The 23,959-nt window shown below is 45.0% G+C and overlaps 1 protein-coding gene and 2 long non-coding RNA genes across 29 annotated transcripts; 2 read left to right on the top strand and 1 right to left on the bottom strand.

Moving 5' to 3' along the window:
- Nucleotides 1-695: 695 nt before the first annotated feature.
- Nucleotides 696-23,561, top strand: lap (phosphatidylinositol-binding clathrin assembly protein lap). 27 transcript variants are annotated; one of them, XM_033481886.2, is made up of 19 exons: nt 696-1,401; nt 7,850-7,992; nt 8,778-8,853; nt 9,323-9,337; nt 10,135-10,237; nt 10,311-10,519; nt 10,597-10,703; nt 10,770-10,811; nt 10,943-11,037; nt 13,042-13,162; nt 13,254-13,382; nt 13,627-13,750; nt 13,885-13,971; nt 14,893-15,609; nt 16,558-16,741; nt 16,830-16,935; nt 17,688-17,750; nt 18,437-18,688; nt 19,048-23,561. In XM_033481886.2, the coding sequence occupies exons 1-18, from the start codon at nt 1,272-1,274 to the stop codon at nt 18,677-18,679; spliced, it is 2,694 nt and encodes an 897-aa protein (XP_033337777.2). In that variant the 5' UTR covers nt 696-1,271; the 3' UTR covers nt 18,680-18,688; nt 19,048-23,561. The 27 variants fall into 27 exon arrangements, with proteins under 27 accessions (XP_033337777.2, XP_076378171.1, XP_076378168.1 ...); XM_076522056.1 differs by having other exon boundaries at nt 12,961-13,162; nt 13,627-13,744; nt 13,927-13,971; XM_076522053.1 differs by having other exon boundaries at nt 12,961-13,162; nt 13,627-13,744.
- Nucleotides 1,947-4,493, bottom strand: LOC117227020 (uncharacterized). Its single transcript, XR_004491968.2, has 4 exons — nt 4,356-4,493; nt 3,654-4,228; nt 3,164-3,550; nt 1,947-3,089 (listed from the first exon to the last, which is right to left on the bottom strand). It is a non-coding gene; the product is annotated as an uncharacterized LOC117227020 (long non-coding RNA).
- On the top strand, nt 4,226-7,478 carry LOC117227022 (uncharacterized). Its single transcript, XR_004491970.2, has 2 exons — nt 4,226-6,362; nt 6,453-7,478. It is a non-coding gene; the product is annotated as an uncharacterized LOC117227022 (long non-coding RNA).
- Nucleotides 23,562-23,959: the final 398 nt, after the last annotated feature.

Below are 23,959 nucleotides of genomic sequence, written 5' to 3'. Positions count from 1 at the left end.
ACGTTCAATCATAGATAAAATGATACGCTAGATGGAGGATGGAGTAACCGGAAGAAAATATGCATGCGCAGAAATTGGACTTCCATTATCGATTTTAACCTTGTTACGGTGACACCCTCTTCGATCGATTTTTTCAGCGTAAACTCTCGGTTTCTACATACTTCCCTCAAACCCATTATGTCTATAACATTACGTAATATTTCTTTGGGATATCACGAAGTACGCTTTAATGCACTCGGACGTACAATTTGTGGAGAACGAACGCAATCGTTACATTTTAATAGAAAGAACGGATTACCAGGAGACTAACTTCAAGGAAATTACATTTAAGGGTTAAACGTACAGTTCATTTCTGGAATCTCCATTGGACGCATCTTTAAAAACATTCCATTCAACGGCTTGTTTTTAGCGGCAGCCCAAATGCTTTAAAGGTCCTAAGCGCGATAGTAAATTTATATCGGAGGCTTCTCGTCTATTACCAGCCCGATAAACAGCTATTATTAACAAATTGTACAGAATTGTTTTTAATTTGGAACAAACAGGTGACGAAGGTATGTCAATTAATTTTCCAAGTTCACGTTCCAAAAATTCTGAGGGCCGAAACGCGCACGTTTTGCGGCTGCGCGATGATCAGCCACAGCTTGCTTTGACTAGCGCGGTATGACGTCAAAGGCAGTAGGCCGTGTTCACGTACGGAGGATTAGGATTGGCTGTCAGGAGTGTCCGGTCCGGCGAAGGAGTAGGAGGTCCGGGTCGCCATATTGGTTGGTCGTGCGAGCCTTCTGTCGTTCGCGGTGAGAGCTGAGAGCTGTCGTCTGCCCAGCTGAGCTGTTAACGCGCGCATACGAAAAAGAAACGAGAAGAGAGAGAGAGAGAGAGAGAGAGAGAGAAAGAGAGAGAGGGAGAACGAGCTTCTCTCGGCTCGATCGAAACACGGATTCCGAGGACAGCCACCGGTTCTTACCTCACTAATCTATCAGAAGGAACCGGATCGGGACGGGACCGGCGCCGCGCGACGGCACACGTCGTATCTTTTTTCTCTCTCCACATTGCTGGTTGCGCTCGCGTTCCGCTGGTTACGGTTGGTGGTGTGCGCGCCTGTGTGTCTCCTCTGTCTGTCTACCGTTGTGTGTGTTAACACGTTGTTCGACGCTGTCGTCGAACCCGGAGAACAGCCTCTCGGAGCGACCAGGCTACTCCGGTCGTCGGATCTAGCGGTGTGTGAGCTTGAATAGAAGTTCGAGCGTGACAGCGGCGGCGGCGACGACAGTATGGCGGGACAGACGATAAACGACAGGCTGCTGGCAGCGAGACACAGCATCGCCGGGCAGGGCCTAGCGAAATCCGTCTGCAAAGCTACCACCGAGGAGATGATAGGCCCTAAGAAGAAACATCTTGACTGTAAGTACACTGTCTTCCTCTTTTTCTTCTCCCTTGATCTTGGCTCGATCGAACAAGAGAATGTGGAAGAGAGAGACAGAGAGAGGGATCGAGAGAGAGAGAGAGAGAGAGAGAGAGAGAGAGCGTAGAAGTGAGGAACAGAGATGGAGAAAGAGCGAGAGAGAGAGAGAGAGAGAGAGACGGAGATCGTGTCTTGGATTCATTTCGCGGTGAATTGATCTCCTAGCAGGGACTCTACATATATCGTATCGTGTTTTACTTTTCCCACGGATAAATCTAACGAGATTCGGCTGGTGCTATTCGACAAGCATACCGGTCGAGGAAAGTGAAATGCTGTCCCGACTGGGAACAGACATGTTTCTCGCGTCCGAGCTGCAGCTATTTTCTAAAGTGTATGAACTTCGCGAGGAGGTGTTGACGTTACTGTATTAGTCATGTCTGATACACGGGAATCACCTTTCATGCATCCCACCCCCACCCTGGAACCCGTGCACGTTCACGGGTTACTTTCCATTTCGAGGCGTAACACGGAGGAAAGCGGCTCGTTTCACGATTAATCGTTTATTTTCCGTGGAATTCGGAATCCTGCGGGACCGGACCGAAACAGACTAAAAAAAAACGTTCGGTTATCGATCGAATACTTTTGACACGTTCGTTCGAAAACGTTCGGCCGTTTGTAAACCAACAGGGCCAACGAAAGAATCGGTATATGCGTCATCGAGAATTTGGCATCGCGAACGGTCACGGTGTTCTCTGTTTATCAATTCGCTGACGATGCTTCCATTCTCGATCGAAACGAACGAGTTCCACGCGGAGACGCGAAAGAAAGGAAAAGAAAAAGATGGGTCTAATTTCTGTTGGGAACATGGGCAGAACTGCACGCGAGAGAGGTGTTCGTATCGATTCCATGGTTCGTTGCAAAGCACCTGCCGTCACGTTACATATCCGTCACCGCGCTTACGTTAACGCGCGTACATGGGTGCTGATAACGGTCGAATTTGCCTATACATTTGAGAACGATCCTTTCCCTTCCGTCTTTCTTGTCGAACGAAATTTTGCCGGATCTCGTCGAAACCGTCGCCATAGATCGCTCGTAACTTGGTAATCCACGCGATTCCAGCCCTGATTCTACAGGCAAACAGTTTGTTAAACGATATCGCTGTACATATATCGCGTTGCTGTGAGATTAGGTTGTGTCCATCGATGCCGGCGCATGAATTCGCAAATAATTGTTGCTCGTCGATACTCGACACGGTCCGATTCGAATTTCTAGTCGAGTGTAACGGTGAAAGTTTTTGCAGGACAAGATTCTTATCGATAACAGACGTCTCCGACGAAAGCAGCAGTCCCCTCTGTTTCCGTCGTGACCGCGCCAAGTTGTCTGCTAACGATGCAACGTAATCGGTTTACGAATGTTGCCGTTCGAGAGTTGCGACTCGTCCATGACATAATGCCACACGTATCGTCCACAGGAAAAACTGTTTATTCGAATACCCCACGGGCTTCGAAATTGCTTTGAAATGGTCGCAGAGAAATGTCGGAGTTATCGCACAGTCGTTCCGGTAATTACGAACGTAACAACTCGGCTGTGTATTGTCTTGTGTGTATGTGCGAAACTTTTTTCCTCGATTGTTGGTAAACAGCATCGTATCGATCCAGGGATAGAATATCGTCTCTCGTTCGGACACCTATCGATTCGTAAATAATCGCAATGATTAGCTTTTATTCTCGAAATAATAGAGATATATCTCTCGATACGTACCTATCGCGTGTCTCGATCGATTTTCGACGATCGCGTCGGTGTTGCGAAAATCGCAATTATCGATAGGAGAAAATGTCTCGTTTGAACCGAAGACCAGGAAACCGCACGAGTTCTTTGCGATTATCGATTCCGGTGTCGCATGGTTGCATCAAGGTTTATAGGTACATACTTGCGTAGGTGCTACGACCTGTATATGTTCCAATTGGAAAAGTCCACCCCTTTCGAAGAGAGCGTGTCACGTTGGGTCTCTGCACCTTTCAGTCGCTACGAATTATTTCCAATTGCCCCGTTTGAACCCTGTCGCTCGAAAATTATGACGGATCGACGACGTTCGCGTGCTTCTACGCTCGTCCGCCGAAACTTGCCAAGCATCCTACGAAATCTAACCTAGCAAAGACAATAAGGGATAAACGAAATTTTGTCGAATTTTTCGCGCGAGTCATCGTCGCGTATTTCTTGTAACGTATACCACCGGCGTTCGAATATTTACACGTGTGTTCAAACGCGTTCCGTCGTCTCGGCGGCGAGAGCGCGCGTTTCCTTTTCAGCGAAACGCAACTCGCGGTCTTTCTTCCGGTCTGCTAATTTAGATAGCGAAATGAATTCCCGTCGATAATGCTTTCGTCATCCTCGGACGCTCCCCTTGCTCTCCGAATGAATCACGCTCCTTTCCTGCTATCTCTGGGTGTTGTCGATTCCCTTATCAGAATTCGCATCGGACTGCAACTCGGAACATCTATCCCGATTGTTTTCGAGAATCTCTAGCCTCTGCCGATGCAATATCCATCTAACCTCGCCATCTGCTGGGTTCGACAGAGCCGAAGCGTCGTCGCCGGATCACCGTGACTTCTTGTTTCTCGTTCTGTGTCACACGATTAGGTTACCGATAACCGATACCACGTTCTAGAATTCCTGGGCACCTGCTATCACGAATAAGAATATCCTCCTGTGTTCTTTCATTTTTTCTTTTTTCTTCGAGATGGTCCGCTCCATGAGAAAGTCCCATTAACAGGTTGCATAAACTCTGACGCAACGCAGAAGCAAACGATGAACCTTGTAACCAGTCTGAAAAGATTCTGCAATTACTTCCGACTCTGGCGAAACACGCTGCCGCATGGATCTCGCTGCTTTAAAGTTTATTTTTAGGCCACGGGCACCGGTACAATTTTTACGTAGAGAATCGCTTACTGACCGTGGTTTTAGTCTCCGCGAACAGGAAAATTCGGCGGAAGTCGAGTCTCTCGGACGATCCGGACAGTTCTGAAAAGCTCCGAGGATCGAAAGGATCGCATCGATCGAGCAATAGACAGGCATCGAGTACGCTCTCTTTCGCACATGCTCGCTAGCAACACCGCCTCTGCCTACTGTCCGCTTGCCTAGGTACATACTACATACGTATACAGTTTCATCCGAGATTCTGTCTGCGTATCGATCGACCGTACACTTGATTCTCAGACGATGACCTCGCGATCGTTCCGTTTCTTCGTGCTCTTTCTCGCGAAGGCCACGTCGACGAACGACCCTTTTCGTCGCTTTTCGAAATAACCTAACCGTCTTTGAAATTCGCCGCTGTTCCGCTGTCCAGCTTGTTCCACCGATTCCTTCTTTTCTTTTTTACCGCGAACTTTCAATGTTCCATCGCGGTTGATATTTAACATTACATAATAATTAGCGACGAGTTTTTCTCTCCGTGGCCCTTGTTCTCGGAGACAGCGTTCCGTCTCGTTCATCGACTCATTCATCGTTATCGACCGGTATTTACGCAACCCTGCGAGTTCACAATACATATCCGCGAACGCCACCGTCGTCGAATCCACCTACAATTATCCGTTCCAAGATCCGTGCAATTTAATCGTCAGTGTAATTGCAAGTCGCGCGGTTATTGCACGATGAATCATGCCGAGGATTTTTTTCTTTTACAATAGACACCTAGGTCTCATCCATTGAATATCGTTGCGCGTCGTAGATCGATGTCCCGATCTTCTCACGCGTTTTATTTCTCGAGTTGGAACCGCCATCGGACTCTGTCCTTCGGCCTGTTCCATTTCGAGTCCTCCGTAATCGTTTGGCTCGGTTGGCTTGCGGTTCGAGCATTTCCATATTTTTCAAACGACCGTCCAATGGTAATTATTTTAAACGACCGATACGCCAGATATACCGCACCACGACTCGAACAAAACTCGACAGAGGATCTGGAATCTGGAGCATATCAACATTTTTACCATGCGATCCGAACGCATTTGTTTCTACTGCTATCGCGACCGTTTGGAAATTACGCAAATCACGGAATCGGAAATGATATTTACATATATAATATAATATATATATATAATATATAATATATAATATATAATAATATATAATATATTTATATTTATTTGAAATGATATTTATTCCAAACTGTTACACGTCCCGAGCAAAAGTAATACGAGATAATATATATCTAAATATCTAAATAAAAGTCCCTCTAAAGGGACTTTTGTTTTAGGACGTGTTAGAAGAGTTTCCCATTTTGAATTTGAAATACGCGTTTGGTCGGTATTTCGTACCGACAGAGGGATTTCGGTCGTTGCACCGGTGACGCGCAGTTCCAATAGAGCCCAATAGATCGGCTCCTAGGACAGGTTGAAATTTGTTCCCGCCATTAAAAGCGGAGGGCAATGGCGGTGGAGACACGAATTAGGCTGGTTCGGTTTTAGTTCGGTTACCAATGATCCGGTGCTCGTTCACTGTCATTATCGTCTTTCCAAAACACGTTATCGGTAACGCCCCCGTCATGCTCTGGACTCTGGAGGAACATCTCCGCCGTACACACCCCTTCGGCTGTCAGATAATGCCGATAACGGTTATGTTCGTCCATATCATTTTCCACTCGCGGCTGGCTCGTGTTCCCGGTCCGTAAGTTTCCTTTCCATCTATGCATTTCTTGGATGAATATTCCACAATGTTATCGTCGTGCCGCTATAAACATGTCGTTAATTACCGTCGTCGTTTTATCGTTTATTTATTTATTTATAACGCCGACGGTGAAAACAAAGGGGACCGAATCAGCCCCGAGACTCCGATCGATTTAACGAGCCGCTGCAATAGCCTTGGAAAATTAGTTCCTGTAGCGCAGAAAATCCATTCTACGGTCGAACCGGGAAACGTTACTGGTTCAAGGTCACCGTGGGCGCCTCTACCCTCTGCCGTTCCACCGGTATTCATTTTATCTTTTTCTTTCCATTTTAATCTTTTCTCTCTATCCTCTGGCCGCTTCGCAAACGCGCTACACGAACCCTTCTTTCAGTATCTCGCTGCCAGTCCCATCGATGCAAGTCAATTTTTGGTTACGATGGTTGTAAACAATCGAATAAACTGGTCGACCACTACTGGAGAATCAAGGGATTCGATTTTGAATACCTTATACTTGTACGGTCATACCGTATATAAATTGTGCATGGAATTGTTGGCAGAGTTGGAATTTTTAGTCGGGTCTCTTCTAAACAAATTCGTGAACTACGGAGAAAAGAAGGACCGCGGCGTGCACCCGAATCTCATCCACAGCAGATCCACAGCAGAGTCAGCTGTTTTCCTGATAGCGTCCAGTCGTGTATCGATTTTTCCGGCGTAAACGTGCAGCAGGGGTCTTCGGTTCCACTTGTTACACCGATTCGGTTCCCCTTCGCAATTCGAACCCATGGGAAATCGAAGAAACAGCGGAACAAGCGGAGCTAAGATATTTGGACAGGCGGACATCACGAATAGAACTGTAGTGAATGAGTTGGGACATCGGCAGCCTCTGTTCTCGTTCAGGAGGCGCATTATTAGAAGAGGAAGCGCGACAAGGTCGAGCGTGCCGCTCTCCCGGTGTGTTTTGGCACAACTTGTGGCGCACGCACGCACGCGATGCACTTTCTTCTCTTTAAATAAACGGTTTGCCCCCCCCCCCCGTCGGCCACAAAAGAATCACCATTGGCTTTTGTTTTGTGTGTGTGCGTGTGTGCGTTTTTTTTTGCGTTGCACAACCACCCGACACGACAAATTGTGCAAGATCCGAGGATCTCTTTGCGCGCACGCAGGAAACGGGGAAACGAGAATGAGATTCGGTTCTCTTGTAAACAGAGGAGACACGTGGTGGTTCTACGCATTCAGAACCGGGAGATGTACGCGTCGGGCGTGGATATTATTAGCGGCCGATTGCGAAATTATTTGGCGATATTTAGTCCTTGGTCGAACGCCGAAGCTTTTCCTAGTTGTCATCTCTAATCTTATACATATAGCATGTAGTTGTAATTTTCTGTAATGGTAATCACTGCTGGGAATTGTTTCCTAAGGATCTCTCGTTTTCTGTTATTTCTCCGCTGACTCGAGACCGATTCGCGTTCCACTGACCGATAGAATCGGTTGCCACTTTGCTCTTTCAATTAACGGTTATTGCGATTTTCTTCACTCCGAGAGGCTGGAGATGGTAGAGAGAGAGAGAGAGAGAGAGAGAGAGAGAGAGAAAAAGAGAGATGAAACTGGCAGAGTAACGAGTGTAAGATTAAGATTGAATTGTTTTGTATCTGAATCGGTAGTTCCAGATTAGATCAATTTACCCGAGCGTTCGCATGGATGATTCAATCGGTGAACTTCTGTTTGTAAACGATTCCCAATGCGACGATGCATCGTCAATGGTAGAGTAACGACGGTCTCTCGTTTCAGATTTACTTCACTGCACGAACGAACCGAATGTGTCGATACCGCAGCTGGCGAACCTCTTGATCGAACGATCGCAGAACACAAATTGGACGGTGGTTTTCAAGGCTCTAATCACGGTGCACCATATGCTCTGTTACGGCAACGAGGTAAAGATCGTTGTTCCGTTCTGCAATGCAGAACAGGACTCCTTGAAGTTGCTCCTCCGATGAGCCGAGGTCCTCTCGAAGCTGGACGGATACGAACTTCTTTCCATCATCGATATAGGAGAAAGGGCAAAAGAATACAATTATAAAAAAGAAACGCGACGGCGACGGCACTGCTCTCCGTTTAATTGGCTTTCCATTATACCGGCTTCATCCTGCTCTTGTACCCTGATATGGACCCGAGTACCAACGGAAAACCAGGAAACGTTTCCACCTTTAAAGTACAGAGAGAAAAATAGAAAAAAAAGAGACGGCCGAGTAGCAAGAGGTCTGTTTCGCAACTCGGTCCGTCTGTTTCGATAGCAACTCTGTTTCGCGGTAGCTTCTTCAGCCCGTAATGAGCCCGTTAACAACACCATTGTGTGGAACTTGTTTCTGTCGGTTCGCGGCTGCTGAATCGCAACGAATCTCGACCAGGGTATTATTTACATTGGTACAGAGGTCGTCTAACTCATTTCAGGTTCAGTAATGAGTCGAAGAGGGGAAGTGTCGTCGCCCTTGCTCGCACGAACGTGCTCGGGATCGAAGTCCAGCACACCCGCGATATTCGAGCACGATTCGTTTACGATTCGCGGCCCGGGAGCCGCGTTACAGTTTTTAATTTGCGAACAAGAATTCGAGACGTGGGCCGTTTGGTTTCAAGTACCTCTGCTCAGGGAATCGTTATCGCAGCCAATTCGACAGTGGTCGCGTATCGTATTAACGGTGCATTGACCTTTCTGTTGCAGAGGTTTACACAGTACCTGGCATCCAGCAACAGCACGTTTCAGCTCAGTAATTTTCTCGATAAGAGCGGCGTGCAAGGTAACTTGGCTTTGTTTAAAGGACCACGCAACGCCGATCTCTGTCGGGTGGTTCATTTAAACGATCACGGCCCGTAGCTTCCTCATTAAAGTTGGTCGAATTCCCTTTTAACTCTTTGGACTGTGTTTACCGGGGAAAAAGAAGTAGATATAATTGAACCACCTCGAGCAGGACGAGAAATCGGTCCCTATCTCGCTCGAACAAATTTCCTGTTGAACCGCAAATGTTAACTTCGAATGCTGATGCACGCACGCGCGCACATTCACCGCAAACTGTTAATAACATCGAGCCGCGGATCTCGCACGTATCTTATCAAATTTGATTAACGCACGTCTCTTTAGTCCCTTTGAACAAGAAACTCGATAAGTATGTCCTGGCTAACTTGTTAGCATTCCGCAGCTATCTGTATCTGGCCTTTGTCTATGATTTACTAACCTGGAACTAATTTTCTCTCTGTATTTGGCAACAGCAGGAGCACGCACCGGTGAGTTTTTCCATTTAGCCGTACTCTCCTTTTACGTTTACGGATATTTAATTGTCTTGCCTTGGTCGTGTGCTAACCATAAGCCTAACAATAACCGCGGGGGTCCCTACGGGCGCAGAAGTACAGAATTACAGAAGCATACATAGAAGGGTGTTGGTATTTGATTTCCCATTGGAAAACGTTAGTCTGCCCTTTGCCGTGGGAATTATTCTGAATGTAGAGAAAATGGTACCGGGGACCAACAGCGCTTCTGGGATATGTCTCTGGGTTTCTAATTAAATTGAGAGTGTTCTTCTTTTCTTTTTCACAGGGGAGACCGAGACGATTCTATTCATCGTAGTCGCGTGACTCACTCACTCTTCCCATGTTCAGAGACTCTGAGAGAGCGTGTCAGGATCGATAGTTTTAATAATGCCCTCACGCTTCCACCTGTGCTGCAGTTGCACTCGGACGTCTACACCGGCGGCACTAATTCCTCTCGGTCTCCCCTACACGCGGAACAAACAACGCTCCAGGGCTGATGATCCGGCGAAACTTATCGAATCGCGATTCACCGGATCAACAATGAACAATCGATGCGCATCTTTATGGAAACGCGATTCCACATTTCTTCTAGCCGGACGCATATTTTCGATGACATTAAAGGATCGTCAGCCCATGACTTTGAGAAACATCGATTGGGTTATTCGTTAGTCAACCTCGTGATAAACAATCGTCCGTTGTAAATGTCTCTTGGAAAGGTGTTCCTTCGACGTAGCTTTGACATTTAATAAATGAACGTGTCTCTTGTTCGTCAGGCTATGATATGTCACCATTTATCAGGCGATACGCGAAGTACCTCAACGAGAAGGCCCTCTCCTATAGGACCGTGGCGTTCGACTTTTGTAAAATGAAAAGGGGGTAAGGAGTCATAATTTTTTAGATGATAATCGTGTCGTCACCATCGGAACGTTAATGTCCTTTTACGTTCTAGGAAGGAGGTGGGCACGCTGCGCACAATGAACGCTGAGAAATTGTTGAAGACCCTGCCAGTGTTGCAATCGCAGCTAGACGCGTTATTGGAGTTTGATTGTACAGCAAACGATCTCACGAACGGAGTCATCAACATGGCTTTCATGCTTCTTTTTCGGGACTTGATCCGACTATTCGCCTGCTACAACGATGGCATTATTAATCTGTTAGGTAAAACGTTTCGCTTATTTCAGTCCGATTTGTTTGGTCCGTTGGGTTTTGCTCATCGTTGCATCTTCGAATTTCAGAAAAGTATTTTGATATGAATAAAAAACAATGCCGGGAGGCTCTAGACTTGTACAAGAAATTTCTTATAAGAATGGATCGGGTCGGTGAATTTTTGAAAGTAGCCGAGGTAAGACACAATTTATGCAGTTAACTGTAAAGTCTACTAGTAATTTTAATTCTGGTTGGTTTGCAGAACGTCGGAATCGATAAAGGAGACATACCTGATCTAACAAAGGTAATCAGACATTAGGGCACACTAGACTAAATTTTCAGAGAAACAATTCAGACGGTCAGATTAATTTTACTTTTCATATAATCGAAGCGATTCGAATACCTGTCGAGATATTAAAACTAGACATTTGCCAGGCCCCAAGTAGTTTACTGGACGCATTGGAACAGCATCTTGCCTCCCTGGAAGGGAAGAAGGGCTCTGCGGCCAATACGCCCACGCAATCCGCAAGGTATGTCGATCACAATCTCTCTATACGATTCGAGTTTATGTTAACGTTCAGAGTATGAGTAAACAGAAACTAACTTTGAAGAATATTTTGCGATATCTGAACGTATATTCTCGTTTGTCAAAGTAAAAGTGTATTATGTGAAAAATCAACAAGATCGATTATGCAAAAAGAAAAGTAAGCGCAGACGCACATCGATCAACAAAGAAATAGGCATTGACTATCCCAACAGACTTTCTCCCACGTTTCTGCCGTTTCTACCGTTTCTACAAATTCTACAAACACAAAAATACAAATCCCGTTTATCATCCGACCGATAATCATATTCTATTCTCCTCGCAAAATGTTTTGTCAGTTTGTAGGGTGAAAGGTAATGTGGTCATTTGTTTTTTATTGCTTGAGAAAGATGCGCTTCCACGTTGAACCGATTCTTTTCAACCCCCACACCCCCTGTTCTCTTTATTTCCGTTGATTAGTCTTTTACGTTGCGGTCTACATAGTTGCAGTTCTCGATTTTCTATATATATATATATATATGTTTGTATTTGAATTGTGTTTGCTTTTTCACTTTTAGATATTGGTGAAGCATTTCCAGTTTTCTTGTTTGAGCTGCATACCCTATACACTACTGCTGCTCAAAAGTTGTGGATCATTTAGTCGACGACGCTTTGTTGTATGTATGGCATATTTTTTTCCTCATTTGCTCCAACATTTGATCCAAGTGATCCGAAACTTTTGAGCGTTGGTACATATATATGTGTATACATGTATACGTAAATGCACTGGTGGGTAGAATACATGCGTGCGTACATATATATTTTCGCTGAGTCTTCCTTTAACTTACAAATCTTTTGAGTTTCGTGCGCAAAAACTATGTTTTTCTGTATCCTTTCCGTTGTTCGTTTCGCAAGTGTTCAAGGTTTTTTTTCTCTTCGATTCTTAGTTCTTGTACAGTTTCGAAAACCAGCACATTGTCAAAGTGCACCGAGTCGTGAGATAATTCTTGAATCTTCACCTTCGCGATGATAATTCTGTTGTCTTGACAACCAACAGAATTGATTCGTTTGCTATCACCGAGCCAAAGCGTTCGATCGTCGCCTAACAATTCTCTTTTCCTCAAGTTCTCCCGTCCAGAAAAGTTAGCGAACTAGGCGATACTTTGTTGCACACAAGTAAATATCTGTATGTAAGTGTACGCCTGCCAGAGAGAGCGTGTCCGTGTACGTGCGCGTGTACGAGCGTGGGTGACAGAGAGAGAGAGAGAGAGAGAGAGAGAGAGAGAGAGAGAGAGAGAGTTGGTTGTTGTTGTAGCAAAGATAAAAGAAGGAGCGTCTTTTTTCTGCTGTGTTATTCGCTCGTTGTAACACACATTGTCACTAGGTGGAACGAGTTCAAAGTAATCGCTTGCGTGTGCTTCCGTTTAACCCGTTAACCGGAGTAGAACGGGTCTACGCGTCGGTTCTACTCGCCCGAGTCGTTTCCTCCTTTCTTTGAAAATAGCACCCGAGAGACGCTGTTACGTCGTTGTCTTGCTTCTGATATTGTAAAAATCAATCGTTGACGGTTAACGGGTTAAGAAAAGACAAGGATAACCGAGATAGTAGGCAGCTAAATATGGTCTAGCCGAGAGAGATGTACAAAGAAAGACACAGAGAGTGACTTGGTGAGCATGCGTGCGTGTATGGGAGCACTGATTAGTTGAAAACTTTTACACATCGTTGTATCTTTATACATATTACACCGTTTCTTTGTTTTTTTGTTTGTCTTCTCCTTTGTTTTCAATGATCAACGTTCCTTTTCGCTCCTTCTCGGCCACACTCGTCGTCTACGTTGAAAACGGCTTCTCTGTTCCTATCCCCTTGTGAATCCACGACGCTCCATCGAGACACGTCCATTGGCCCGCCCCCGCCCATCGCCCCCACCAAGCCCACACCCCGCCCCCTATCATTCTCCAAGCAGCAATAGAACGAATGTAAAGTCGGGAGTGTCCGCCCTGTCTTCCACCAGTACTGCGTTTGGAACAGCAGCCAGTAATAATCGTCTCGACCACACTGGAAATGGACACATCGACGAAGCGCTCAGGCAACAGGCCCTCGCCGAAGAAGAGGCCGCGATGAACCAGTACAAGGTACTCCAACATCTGCTCCTATCTAGAGAGCGAACCTGTCTACTTTGCCAAAGTATATTCGTTCAAGTATCTCATTGCCTTTTAATTCCAGGCGAAGGTACAATCTCCACCAGGTGGACCCAGCACAAACCCATTCCTCAGTTCACCTACGAACAATGCCGATCAGCCGATCGTGGATTTATTTGGCGCACCAACAACAGCAGCGAACAATGAAGCTCAGGTAGCATCATTTAGACAATCCTTGATACTCGTCTGAATCAGGCATGGGCAGAGATAGCAAAGAGACTACGCCCACTCATGGTAGGCGTTACCCTACTCACAGGGAACACGCCTATTTGGGCGTTACTATAGAGAAGACACACCTATTTCCAAGGGCAAAGAGCGTTTGCTGTCCACGCTTATTTTAGACCGACGACGAATCTTCTTTAACGTTCAGAAATTGATTTGATTGGTTTGAGTCGCAGAAAGCATCGGACGATCTGCTTCAACTGGCAGGAAATCCGTTCGCGGATATGTTTGGTGCACCGCAGACTGCACCTGCCCAAGCCGCGCAGCCACAGAACAACATGTGGATGACTAATGGTAACGGTAAATACAAGTTTGTTTTTTTTTTGTTTGTTTATTCGTTCGTTTCTCCCCGAACAAATGTACAGATCACTGTATCCTCTCTCTCTCGATCGTTTTATGTTTATTTCATTCGTTTTTTCATTTTTGATTTGTAGGTTTCGCGGCAGTACCACCGGCAAATAATAACTTTGTTACAGATAATAGCTTCTCCTCCGTATTCGGTAATCAAGACTCTCAGTCTGGTGAGTATTAAATCCATTGTTTCTTTATTTCTCTCTCTCTCTCTCTCTCTCTCTCTCTCTCTCTCTATCTCTCTCACTATCTCTATCTCAGTTATAACAATTTTATACTGCACCGTTTCTCTCTCTTTCTATCTGTATCTATCTCTATCTCTCTCTGTCCTCGTTCACATTGTACATATACATACCTCGTGCTCTATACTGCAAACAGTTTATCGCTTTACATTTTTTTCTTGTATCATTGCATCTTACTATAAATTGCCTAGATTCATAGGTGACGATGCCTGTGCAAGTTGATCCTCTTTTAAGATTTTCTGCAGGAATGCTCCAGGGACATTCCTGTCCAGCAACACACAAGGAAAACACGTTCCCATAGTTCAGATACTCGATAGCGATTTTAACTGGTCGAACCGTAAAAGTAACTGTGCTTCGTAGTATGGGCCTAGCGAATCTCAAGCAATCTCGGGACACTTGTGTCAGCGTAGGAAGAAGTATCGATGTTCTATAATACTCTACCAAGAAGAGAACGCTGTCTCGATTTGTCTATGCAGTCTAGACAGAGTCCTCCCAATAGAAAACCACAGAGAGAGAGAGTTGTATTCAAAGATCTTGTACTAAATGCGAATAATGTTGCAGCGCGTTAGCCAGAAGAACAACGATGTTTCTTACTCACGTGATCATCCACATACCACCACCACCACCACCACCACCACCACCACCACCATCACCACCATCACCACCATCAACATCTTCACCATCATCATCATGCTCATCATCATCATCCTAACCGTCCTACGGAGAGCGTGCACGCAATAATGCTCGTCGAGGCAAAAAACCATTCTTCTAATCACCCAAAAAGACGCAAAATTAACCCGAGGCATGAATGCCGAAGCTAATCAATGCACACCTTGATTTTTGCGCAAGCTGGTGCTCCAGGAACGTCCGGATCCGTACCGAACCCATTCATGTCCGACTTTCCCAATATCGGTGGGCAATCGTCGCAGCCGAACGCTTCCGCTTTTGGTATGTTCGATCAGCAGCAACAGGCTGCTGGTGGAGCAGATGGAAGCGGGGTGATCGGCGGCGACGGTCACCAATTGGCGCAGACCGGAGACCTGTTCGGTGCCGGCGGCCAATCGGACCTCTTTGGAGGCGACTCAGCGGTGTCCATGGCCGCGGATGGGTCCGCCGGAGATCCTGCCGGCGAGGCAGGATCCTCGGTGAACCTTCCCATGGGCAAGTCTACCGCCACGCCGCCTTCCAGACCGCCGCCCCCTGCAACCGGCAACGACGCTCCTAGACCCTCCGCGCCGGCGGGCCAAGGAGCGACGACCGGTAAACCCGGGTTACATAGTCAAGGTCCCAACGCGCCTGGCAAGAGCGCTTTCGACGATTTAAACGATAGCATTCGCATGGCACTGGGCGGGTCCCCGTCGCGATCGGCACCCTCTGTCGCCCAACAAATTCCAACCGCGCAACAAGCACAGCAACCTCTGCAACAGGGTTTCGGCATGTTCGATATGGCCGCTAATATACCAGCCACCGGGCAGCCTGTTATGCCTGGTGGACCGATGATCGGCTACGGTATCTCTAGCCAAGCCCCGGCTGGATACGGTTCCCCGGCAAAACAGCCGATCTCAGGTGACAGGAAGTGTATAGATGTTTCCTCACAACACACTTTCTCTCTTTCTCTATCTCTCTTTCTCTCTTCCTTTCTTTCTCTCTATGCTCTGTTATGCATGTCCTCCAAGGAGAATCGATGATGCTAAGCGCGGATCACCGGCCTACGTACTCTGTTCGACACTTTTGTATTGCGTTTCGTGGTGACGCGTTCAAGGATTCAGCATTTGTAATTAGAGCGCGTGTCGTTGCTACGATCCAGAGTTCTCTCCGTTTGAGTGTTTGGAAACGTTGCTGTATCGCTAATCGCTGGTCGCTGGTTGCTTTGGAATATCCATCGAGACCGGCAAGAATGTACTGTTTGCATCCGATTCGATAGCAGCTAGAGTAGATCGGTGTCTCGGTTCAAGCGTGCGATACTAGGCTAGAATAAGACGTTCTAGTAATTATAGAAACATCTTGTCGTTGAGCCTCTACGCAGAGAGAAGTTGTTAACGAAATTGGTACTACGTCCCATAGGAACGGAGTACGTGCTCCGATAAGCGCGGCATTAGCGACTCTTCTTTGTTGAATCGTAGATTGCTTCGCTTGAACGTTTCATCTCATTAGACTCTAACGGTTGATTCACGATCTAACACCGTGTACACATCACAGTAGATCCGATTATACTTCGTCACTACGTTCAGTTAAAAAAGAAGCATGGCATCTTCGGCATGACTTGTACAGAGTCATTAGATAGATTCAGAGGATAGTATGTCGCAATAGATTAGTACCGTTATCATTTTGTTTCGAGTTATAGATTCTATGGCACAGTTATGTTTGATCTTATAAACGGCAGTACTTTATTATTTGTTCAAGATCCATGCTTTTGTTCAGTTACAGAATTACGTTGTTATTTCTGTAACCAGCATTTTTTGCCGTTTTCGGTTCTCTGCTTACGGGGCTTTGGCTGATGTAGATGTTGCTTAGGTTTTGACGGTATGGGCTCGGTCCTGATGCCAGCCGCTGTAGCTGGAGATAATCATATTTCAGCAGCCGGGCAGCAGCCTAACGCGGCGTCCACGGGCAAAGTCCTGACCGGAGATCTGGACAGCAGTCTAGCTAGCCTTGCCCAGAATTTGACTATCAACAAGAGCGCGCAGCAACAGGTCAAGTGAGTTGAAATCCTGTCTTCCCTGCCTTTCGAATACTGTTGGTAAATTTTCTGTATATGCAAGCGTAACGATCGAATGAATTTCTAGGGGAATGCAGTGGAATTCACCTAAGAATGCTGCGAAGACTGGTGGTCAAGTCGGATGGACACCTCAGCCTATGGCAGCGACCACAGGCGCTGGTTATCGTCCAATGGTAAGCGGATCTGGATCGTCAGCTCAGTTGTTATACCGGCACGTTGTTCTTGATTGTTACCGAACTGTTGTGAGCCCCTAACCGCGTTCCGTTTATGTTGTTCTTACCAACACTACGAGCACGATAAGTTATCTGCTCTGTGCATTTGCCATTGAACCATTATCCGCATGCCTGTTCTTATTCGTTATCAGGATCACTGATTTTATTATTATACAAACGTATTTCCGCATAGTCGCGACGCGATAAACATTTTCGCTTGTTCTATTTTTGTCGTTACGGTGCCGAACGACCAGATTACATTGCTAGACGATAGATAACCGAGGAGGGCAAGTTCAACGACGGAACAGAGAAAGTTTCTTAAAGAATTTGTACTTTGCTGACCCGGGGTCACTATCGTGAACTGCAACACTGCGTTGGCACGCTTGCTTCATCGCTCGACAAGCTTTCGCACAGATAAATCACTGTCAACACATGTACTTTTTCCTGTTCTTGTTACGAGTCATGGCACATATTCTTAAGAGAGATTCTCGCATATTTTCCCAATACATAGTTTTTCCTTTTTTTCAACATTTTCTTGTGAACAATACTTTGCAAAGGGTTCGGAAACTGTTATGAAACTATGGATTTAGAGCAACGCTGGGTTAAAGCATAAAGATACCTAATTAGAATTACATAGATCAGAAGGTGATTGTTGACCGATGCACTTAGTAAAATGCATGCATGGCGTATGGCATGCTACATGGCTGTTGCAGGGTCAAGGAATGACGCAGCTTCCTCCAACTGCCCTGGCCTTCCCTAATCACAACGCAGCGTTGGTAAGTTAGCATTACACACTCTGCGAGAAAGAAGTCCTATCTGTTTCACGTGGACAAATGTAACAAAAGTCCAACTAAATCTGTATAGAGGAAAAGATGATCGAACAGCGGAAGAAGTCGTTTATTCTTGATCACTACCTACCTAAGGAATAATGTTCGAGTTTCCACTGTGTTATGCTGCATCCTGCTACTTTCTGTCTCTGCTTTTACATTGACTCTCTGTTGTACAGTTGAAATGCACACGTGTGTTTAGTCTCTCTAATTAGATTCTGTATCTTTCTCTGTGTTATTCGAAAGCTGCACGTGACGATACACTTTGAACCACCGATTATAGTGTACATAGCGAACTATTGTCAGAGCGATGCAACGGTTTCTATTGTACATAGAGATACTTGTAAATACACTATGGTTGCATCGGATCCCTTTACACGCATCCAAACCAGTCTTAAAGCCATCGTACCAACTGTATCCCACCTTGGAACCACTATTAGACACTAACAACTAGATACTGTACACTATAAACGTTCTGTCACGACCCTAGAAAATATAAGGTCGGTCCTTGGAACGATATCCGAAAAAAATACCAAAAAGAAGATGGTACATGGAAACAGGTGGACGTGAAAATGGTAAACGTTCCAGACAAAGTACAGACTGGATCTGATTGGGCGGCTTTCTGGTGTCCCTAGGGAATGCAAGTTGTCTCAACAATGGTCGCGCCCTGCAGGAGGCCAGCAATGCCAGTAATGCCTGGCAGTCCCGGTGGCATAATGGTTGCAGGAGGAGCCGCGCCAATGATGATGCCCAATGCGAATCCCATGATGGGTGCTAACCTTCAGCAGCAACCACAACTGCAACAGCAACAACCACAGACAGCTGCGCAACCACCGCAAAATAACGCGGTCCAACTCGATCCATTCGGTGGTCTGTGAAGCGATTAGGTATCTATCCTCCCTCACCGGTAGCGAGTCTCCAGTGACGAACCGACCAGACCGTGTACATACTTCTGATTAACTGTAATTAACGCTTCCGTTGTGATTAACAGCCCAGAGATATTTTCTATCCTCTACACGATCTCACCAAGTAGATTGATCCACTAACTTCTTCTTCTCATAGTCGCGTCTTGTACATGCTCAGAGAATAATTAGAGGCTTCGACGCTCGCTGAGGTATTCGACACAGTGTCAGAGTAATGCTATAGAATTGCCGAGACACGTAACGTTTAGCGTTAGTTGGGTCTATTAAATAAATATCGTTAACATTCACGCAACGATGCCAACATTTGTTCTGTCTGCTTTCAGGAGTTCGGGCTAGAACCGAGCGGACGAAGCACCAATTCTGTACATACTGTGTAATATGCCTAGGAAATGTGCCCTGCTTGCTCTCGTTATTCTACGTAATGTCCGTGACGACCAGGCTCCCCGTTCCCCCTCAAAACACACGTGTCTGCATGCTGTGGATCATCGTCATCGATCAACGGGAGACAACATCAATCCCAACGTTAACATTTCTACATATGCTGATCGAGTATAATCGCATATACGGGTTTATTCGGTTTAACGGCGGTTGCCTTAACACGAGAAATATATGTATAGTCTCCAATTGTAAACACGCTTACAAAAATTATACACACGTATATGGACACACATAGAGAAACTAACAAACGAACAATTGTACAAGGCAACTAAAGCAAGAGAAGAAGAGAGAGAGAGAGAGAGAGAGAGAGAGAGAGAGAGAGAAAGGAAGAGAGAGCGCTTAGAGAACGAGAACCGTATTGCGTTTAGAATTTCATGAGTGTGGATGCGACTATTCCGTAAAAAGAGTTGACTGTGATAGTACTGCATCGACATTGTAGCGTTTTCCAGTAATTTAGCTAGGGAGCCGGGAAAGATTCTGAATGAACGTATGCGTGTGTATGGATGTCTGTTTTGTGCTTGAAAGAGAGAGAAAGTCAACGAAAACCGCGGCCGCGAAAAGAACCTTTTTTCGTAGACGAAATAGGGGGTTTAAATAGTAGCAAGCTTTATACACGTACTGCAAGGTGTCGAGTAAACGAGCATTCCTTGGTTGGCGCAAGGGAGCCCGTAGATGGGTGGTTCGTCATGATTCTAAACGTACATACGTCGAGGAAATTCTATGAACGCAATGACTCTAGAAAGTATCTGTACATTAAATTTCTGATTCTCGACAAGTTGTCGATGTTGCAACTGTTGTAATTTACGTAAATAAATAGTACACCAAATTTTGAGGAGTTTTCCGTAAAGGAGGAGCTTCGGTATTGGAATCTATAGTAAATCCATACGTGAAAAAAATTGTTCAACCTTTTTAGAGACGATCGAGTGTGTAATATTTTCGAGTAAACCGATGTCTTTGGTCTTTTGGCTGTTGGTTTCATGTAAAAACATGTTAGCATAAAATGGAACAGAAATTGAGAAAAATAGAATGATTCGAGATTTACCGTTGTGTGACTCGTTTTTTACGAGATTGTAACAGTTCGAGTGTCAATAATTTGTCGAGAACCAGAAATTTAGTGTATTTTCTGGAGCCACTGTATATAGGGTGAGCCAGGTCGTTCTCCGGCTAGATTGCATGAGCACGTTCCGCGCTCGTCGAGATACGATTAGTCTATATAACAATTAATCTCTTCGGAGCGAATCGCTGCGAATCAGTTTTATCGAGCGTCCAAGTTCTCCTCTCCGGTTGTTGTTCGTGTGAACGTGCTGGCGCAGTTCAACGGGAGAATTCTGAGACACTCGATTATACTTGGCCGAATATGCATGCATCTACATTAATTATTGTACAATTTTTTGCGTACCGCATGTTGTGCGTGTGGCCGTGCACACGCAGTCGAATTCGCGCGCGAGATTCAACGTTGAAGATATAAATATCTAAACAAATTAATAATAAATAAATAAATAAATATATATGTATGTATGTATGTATGTATGTATATTTACATATATATGTATATATAAAAATGAATGTATATGTATATGGCGTAATACTAATCTGGCGCACCTGTGTCCCTCTCCACATTTCATTTTTTCATACTATTTACCCATGTATCTTCTGATTTCAACTCAGGGCGCTGAAGCAGTTACGACGTATCCTTCGTTAAAAAGTATTAAATACTAAATGAGAACTATATATATACATACATATATAAATAGGTATACATATAGAAAGAGGGAGAGCGTATATGTATGAGCGTGTGTGTGTGTGTGTGTGTGTGTGTGTGTGTGTGTGTGTGTGTGTGTTCGAGCGCGTGCATGGGGAACGAAGCATGAGCGAAAAATGTGGAATATTAGTTGGTCTCACTAATGTTCTTTATCCGTATACCGTTCCGAACTGTCTTAATTAGGTATTCGAACGAACTATCTACTCAAGTTAAGGTTTATGATACTCATATGATTATTATGAATGTAATATCGCGAGTCTACAATTCATTATGGTACTATTAATATAGTCAATAATTCCCGTTCGAAGGTCTAATTCGGGATTCGTTCTCGTCCTTTCCCCGCGTTGCGAATCATGTGCGCGCGCGATGTATCGCCTCCGAATATCCGCGAACAATCGTTATTTCCGTTGTCGTTAACGGAGGCCGTTAGGGATCCTAAGGGGGCGGCGAAATCGGTCGCGCGTTACGCCAATGCGTTTTACCTTGTTTTGTCGTGGTGTTGCACCGCGCAATTTGTTCGTGAATCATTTTTTTCCACAGTGTTCGTGAGAATGGCTCGTGTACAGACGATAGAATTGCTAAAGGGAGCCTAGAGTTCGCCGGAAGCGAGCGAACGCCATTGCGTACCTCTGCGATCACTCGTCCACGCTTGGTTCAACGTCAAAATTATGTTTTTTCTTCGATATTGTCGAACAAAGTCCGAGTTCGTTTGCTTGGAGAATTTACGCTTTACCCACCGATAGTTATTTCACAGTCATTTACATATCAGAGTCGTGTAATCTCGGATTTCTCGATGAATCTGTTAGTAGCGATGACAATTTCATTTCTAAACCGATATAGTTGTCTCGAGTACCGTAATCTGATCAGATTTTTCAGATTGTCATTTAAGAACCGTAAACTTTAGGTAGGCAAAGCGTTAGGCACGCAAGAGCAGAGCCAGCAAACGTCGGGTATAACATTAATTGAACTAATTATAACGTGCTCATCGATGTCGCAATGCCGATTGTCAGGAACGACGTCTCGATGGGATTGAAAGTTGGACCGTGAGAAGCCAGAGGTGCGCAGGCGAAGCTTCATTGGATTATTGGCACCCGTGTCAGAGATATCAGGAAAGAAATGACTTCGTTCAGTTTTGTGCGGCCTGCTTCGTGGAACAAGGAATCGATTAAAATGGTAACATTTGATCAGCAAAACGTATGGTCTATTTATTATTCTCCAAGCGAACCTTTTTTTGTCGATTCAACTGTGTTGTATAAAAAAAACAAAAACAAAACGAACGTGTACATCTTTCAGGCGTCGTCCCTTGAGGATTTGCACCCCTGATACCCCACCAGGTCCAAGCCTGCGACTTACTTAGCTTTAGGCGTCCTTTTATAATACGGTTCTAGGACTTGGCGAGAACAACGGCCATAGGAGATTAGGTCATAAATCACACACGTTCAATTAACAACTATCGATCATGCGAGAAACAGGTCACCAATAAGTTTCAAAGACCACGAGAATCGGATGCACCTTTGTTTGCTAGCGTTCACATCACACGAGAAAACTTGTAGAAGCATAGCAAATGGTATATTAACGCACGTTAGTTCGGACCAGATCAGTTCACCAACGGATGCAAAAGCAGAGAGAATGAAAACTTACTGGTGATCGAGCGTAACAGGACAATATTACATGTACATGTATAAACGCATATTTTAACGAGAATCATAAGGCAGTAGCGATCTATGTATCTCTCCCTTGTAAGTTAGCGGAAGACAACGCGCGATGTTCAAAGCGGAGACAAAATAACGAAACGAAACGCTATATCAAATCTTTCGTCGACCTCGCCGTTAACGCGTTCAACGCCTTGTCCGGGGAGTCTGTACTTCTCGTGTCTGCCAATTAGTCAATTGCGAGGAATTATTTCTTTTCGTATCGTTTGCTAGAAACACGCTTAAAAAACAGGCACACTCTGTGCCCCTGGAGCAGAGCAATCCTTTATCTGGACGCGTCCAATGGGCCAAAATCGGTGTTTGCACTAGAAGTTCAAGGCGTCCGTAATTTATTGATCATAAAAGGTAAAAGTGTCTTATCATTGTCAGGCATTTTATCGTTGTAATACAATTCAAGGACACTTTTATATTATCATTATAGGATTAGAAGAGAGACCGGGTCGATGGAAGTAGCAAGAGCGGTGAACGCGTTAAGAGTGTCAGCCTAGAGGAACCTGTAAAGTCGCTAGTACTTAGCGGACATATTTTGTTTAACGAACAAATTATCATGAGAATGGACAAGCTCTATCGAGACTGTATCGGGTAGTCTAGGAGTCGAACAGGGGACGAAGAAGCTGCTATTTTCTCGGGGTCACAATACGGATGTAACACACCTATATCATACTACGTTATTTCGTTTTTCCGTTCTCTTCCCATCTGTTTGAACGGTAGCGATAAGCGCGCGCGCGTGCGAAGCTCTTATCGATTTCAATGGGACAAAAGATATATACTGTGTACCAGAGTCTTGTAATATTAGTTGAGACGCTATTATTTACCATTTTACTTTGCATTAATTGTCATTGAACGTCATTATGCGCTACGGATATGTTGTAACGATTATTATGTAAACATGAATGGCGTTTAATAGAGTATTTATTGAAATTGATGATTCTTTGTTCTTTACTTTGCGTGCGCGGAACTGAAATCTCTTGTCTTAGTCTCAGTTGTCGTCTGATAGGCACAACTGCGTCTAATTGAACTAATCTCTCGGAGATCATGAGCGCGAAGAAGAAGAAGGGGGGCAGGTAGATCGATGTCTTCTGTTTCTTCTTCTTCGTCTTCTATCAGAAACTCGAAGTCCCAAAACTCTGATGTTCGATCCTTCCGGTTGAATATATTTTCAGGAGTCTGAGGTTTACAGAACTGTACAAGAAATTGTTAGAATCTAATCCTAGGCCGTCCGACAACGGAGGAAAAAAAATGAACGAAACCAGCAAAAATATTATTAAGTTCACTGAAAAAATACTATCTATATTCTTCAATGATTAAAGTCACGTTAAAAAA

The sequence above is a fragment of the Megalopta genalis genome, chromosome 5 (genome assembly GCF_051020955.1).
Source record: "Megalopta genalis isolate 19385.01 chromosome 5, iyMegGena1_principal, whole genome shotgun sequence".
In the NCBI taxonomy this organism is placed as follows: domain Eukaryota; kingdom Metazoa; phylum Arthropoda; class Insecta; order Hymenoptera; family Halictidae; genus Megalopta; species Megalopta genalis.
This window is presented reverse-complemented; position numbering and strand designations above follow the sequence as displayed.

What these genes read in the sequence shown, in the direction of transcription:
- lap (XM_076522052.1), top strand. Translation starts at nt 1,272, where the DNA reads ATGGCGGGACAGACGATAAACGACAGGCTGCTGGCAGCGAGACACAGC. An exon ending in TGGCATTATTAATCTGTTAG is followed by an intron (nt 10,520 to 10,596) that starts GTAAAACGTTTC and finishes TTCGAATTTCAG; the next exon opens with AAAAGTATTTTGATATGAAT. An exon ending in ACGCCCACGCAATCCGCAAG is followed by an intron (nt 11,038 to 12,960) that starts GTATGTCGATCA and finishes GCCCCCACCAAG; the next exon opens with CCCACACCCCGCCCCCTATC.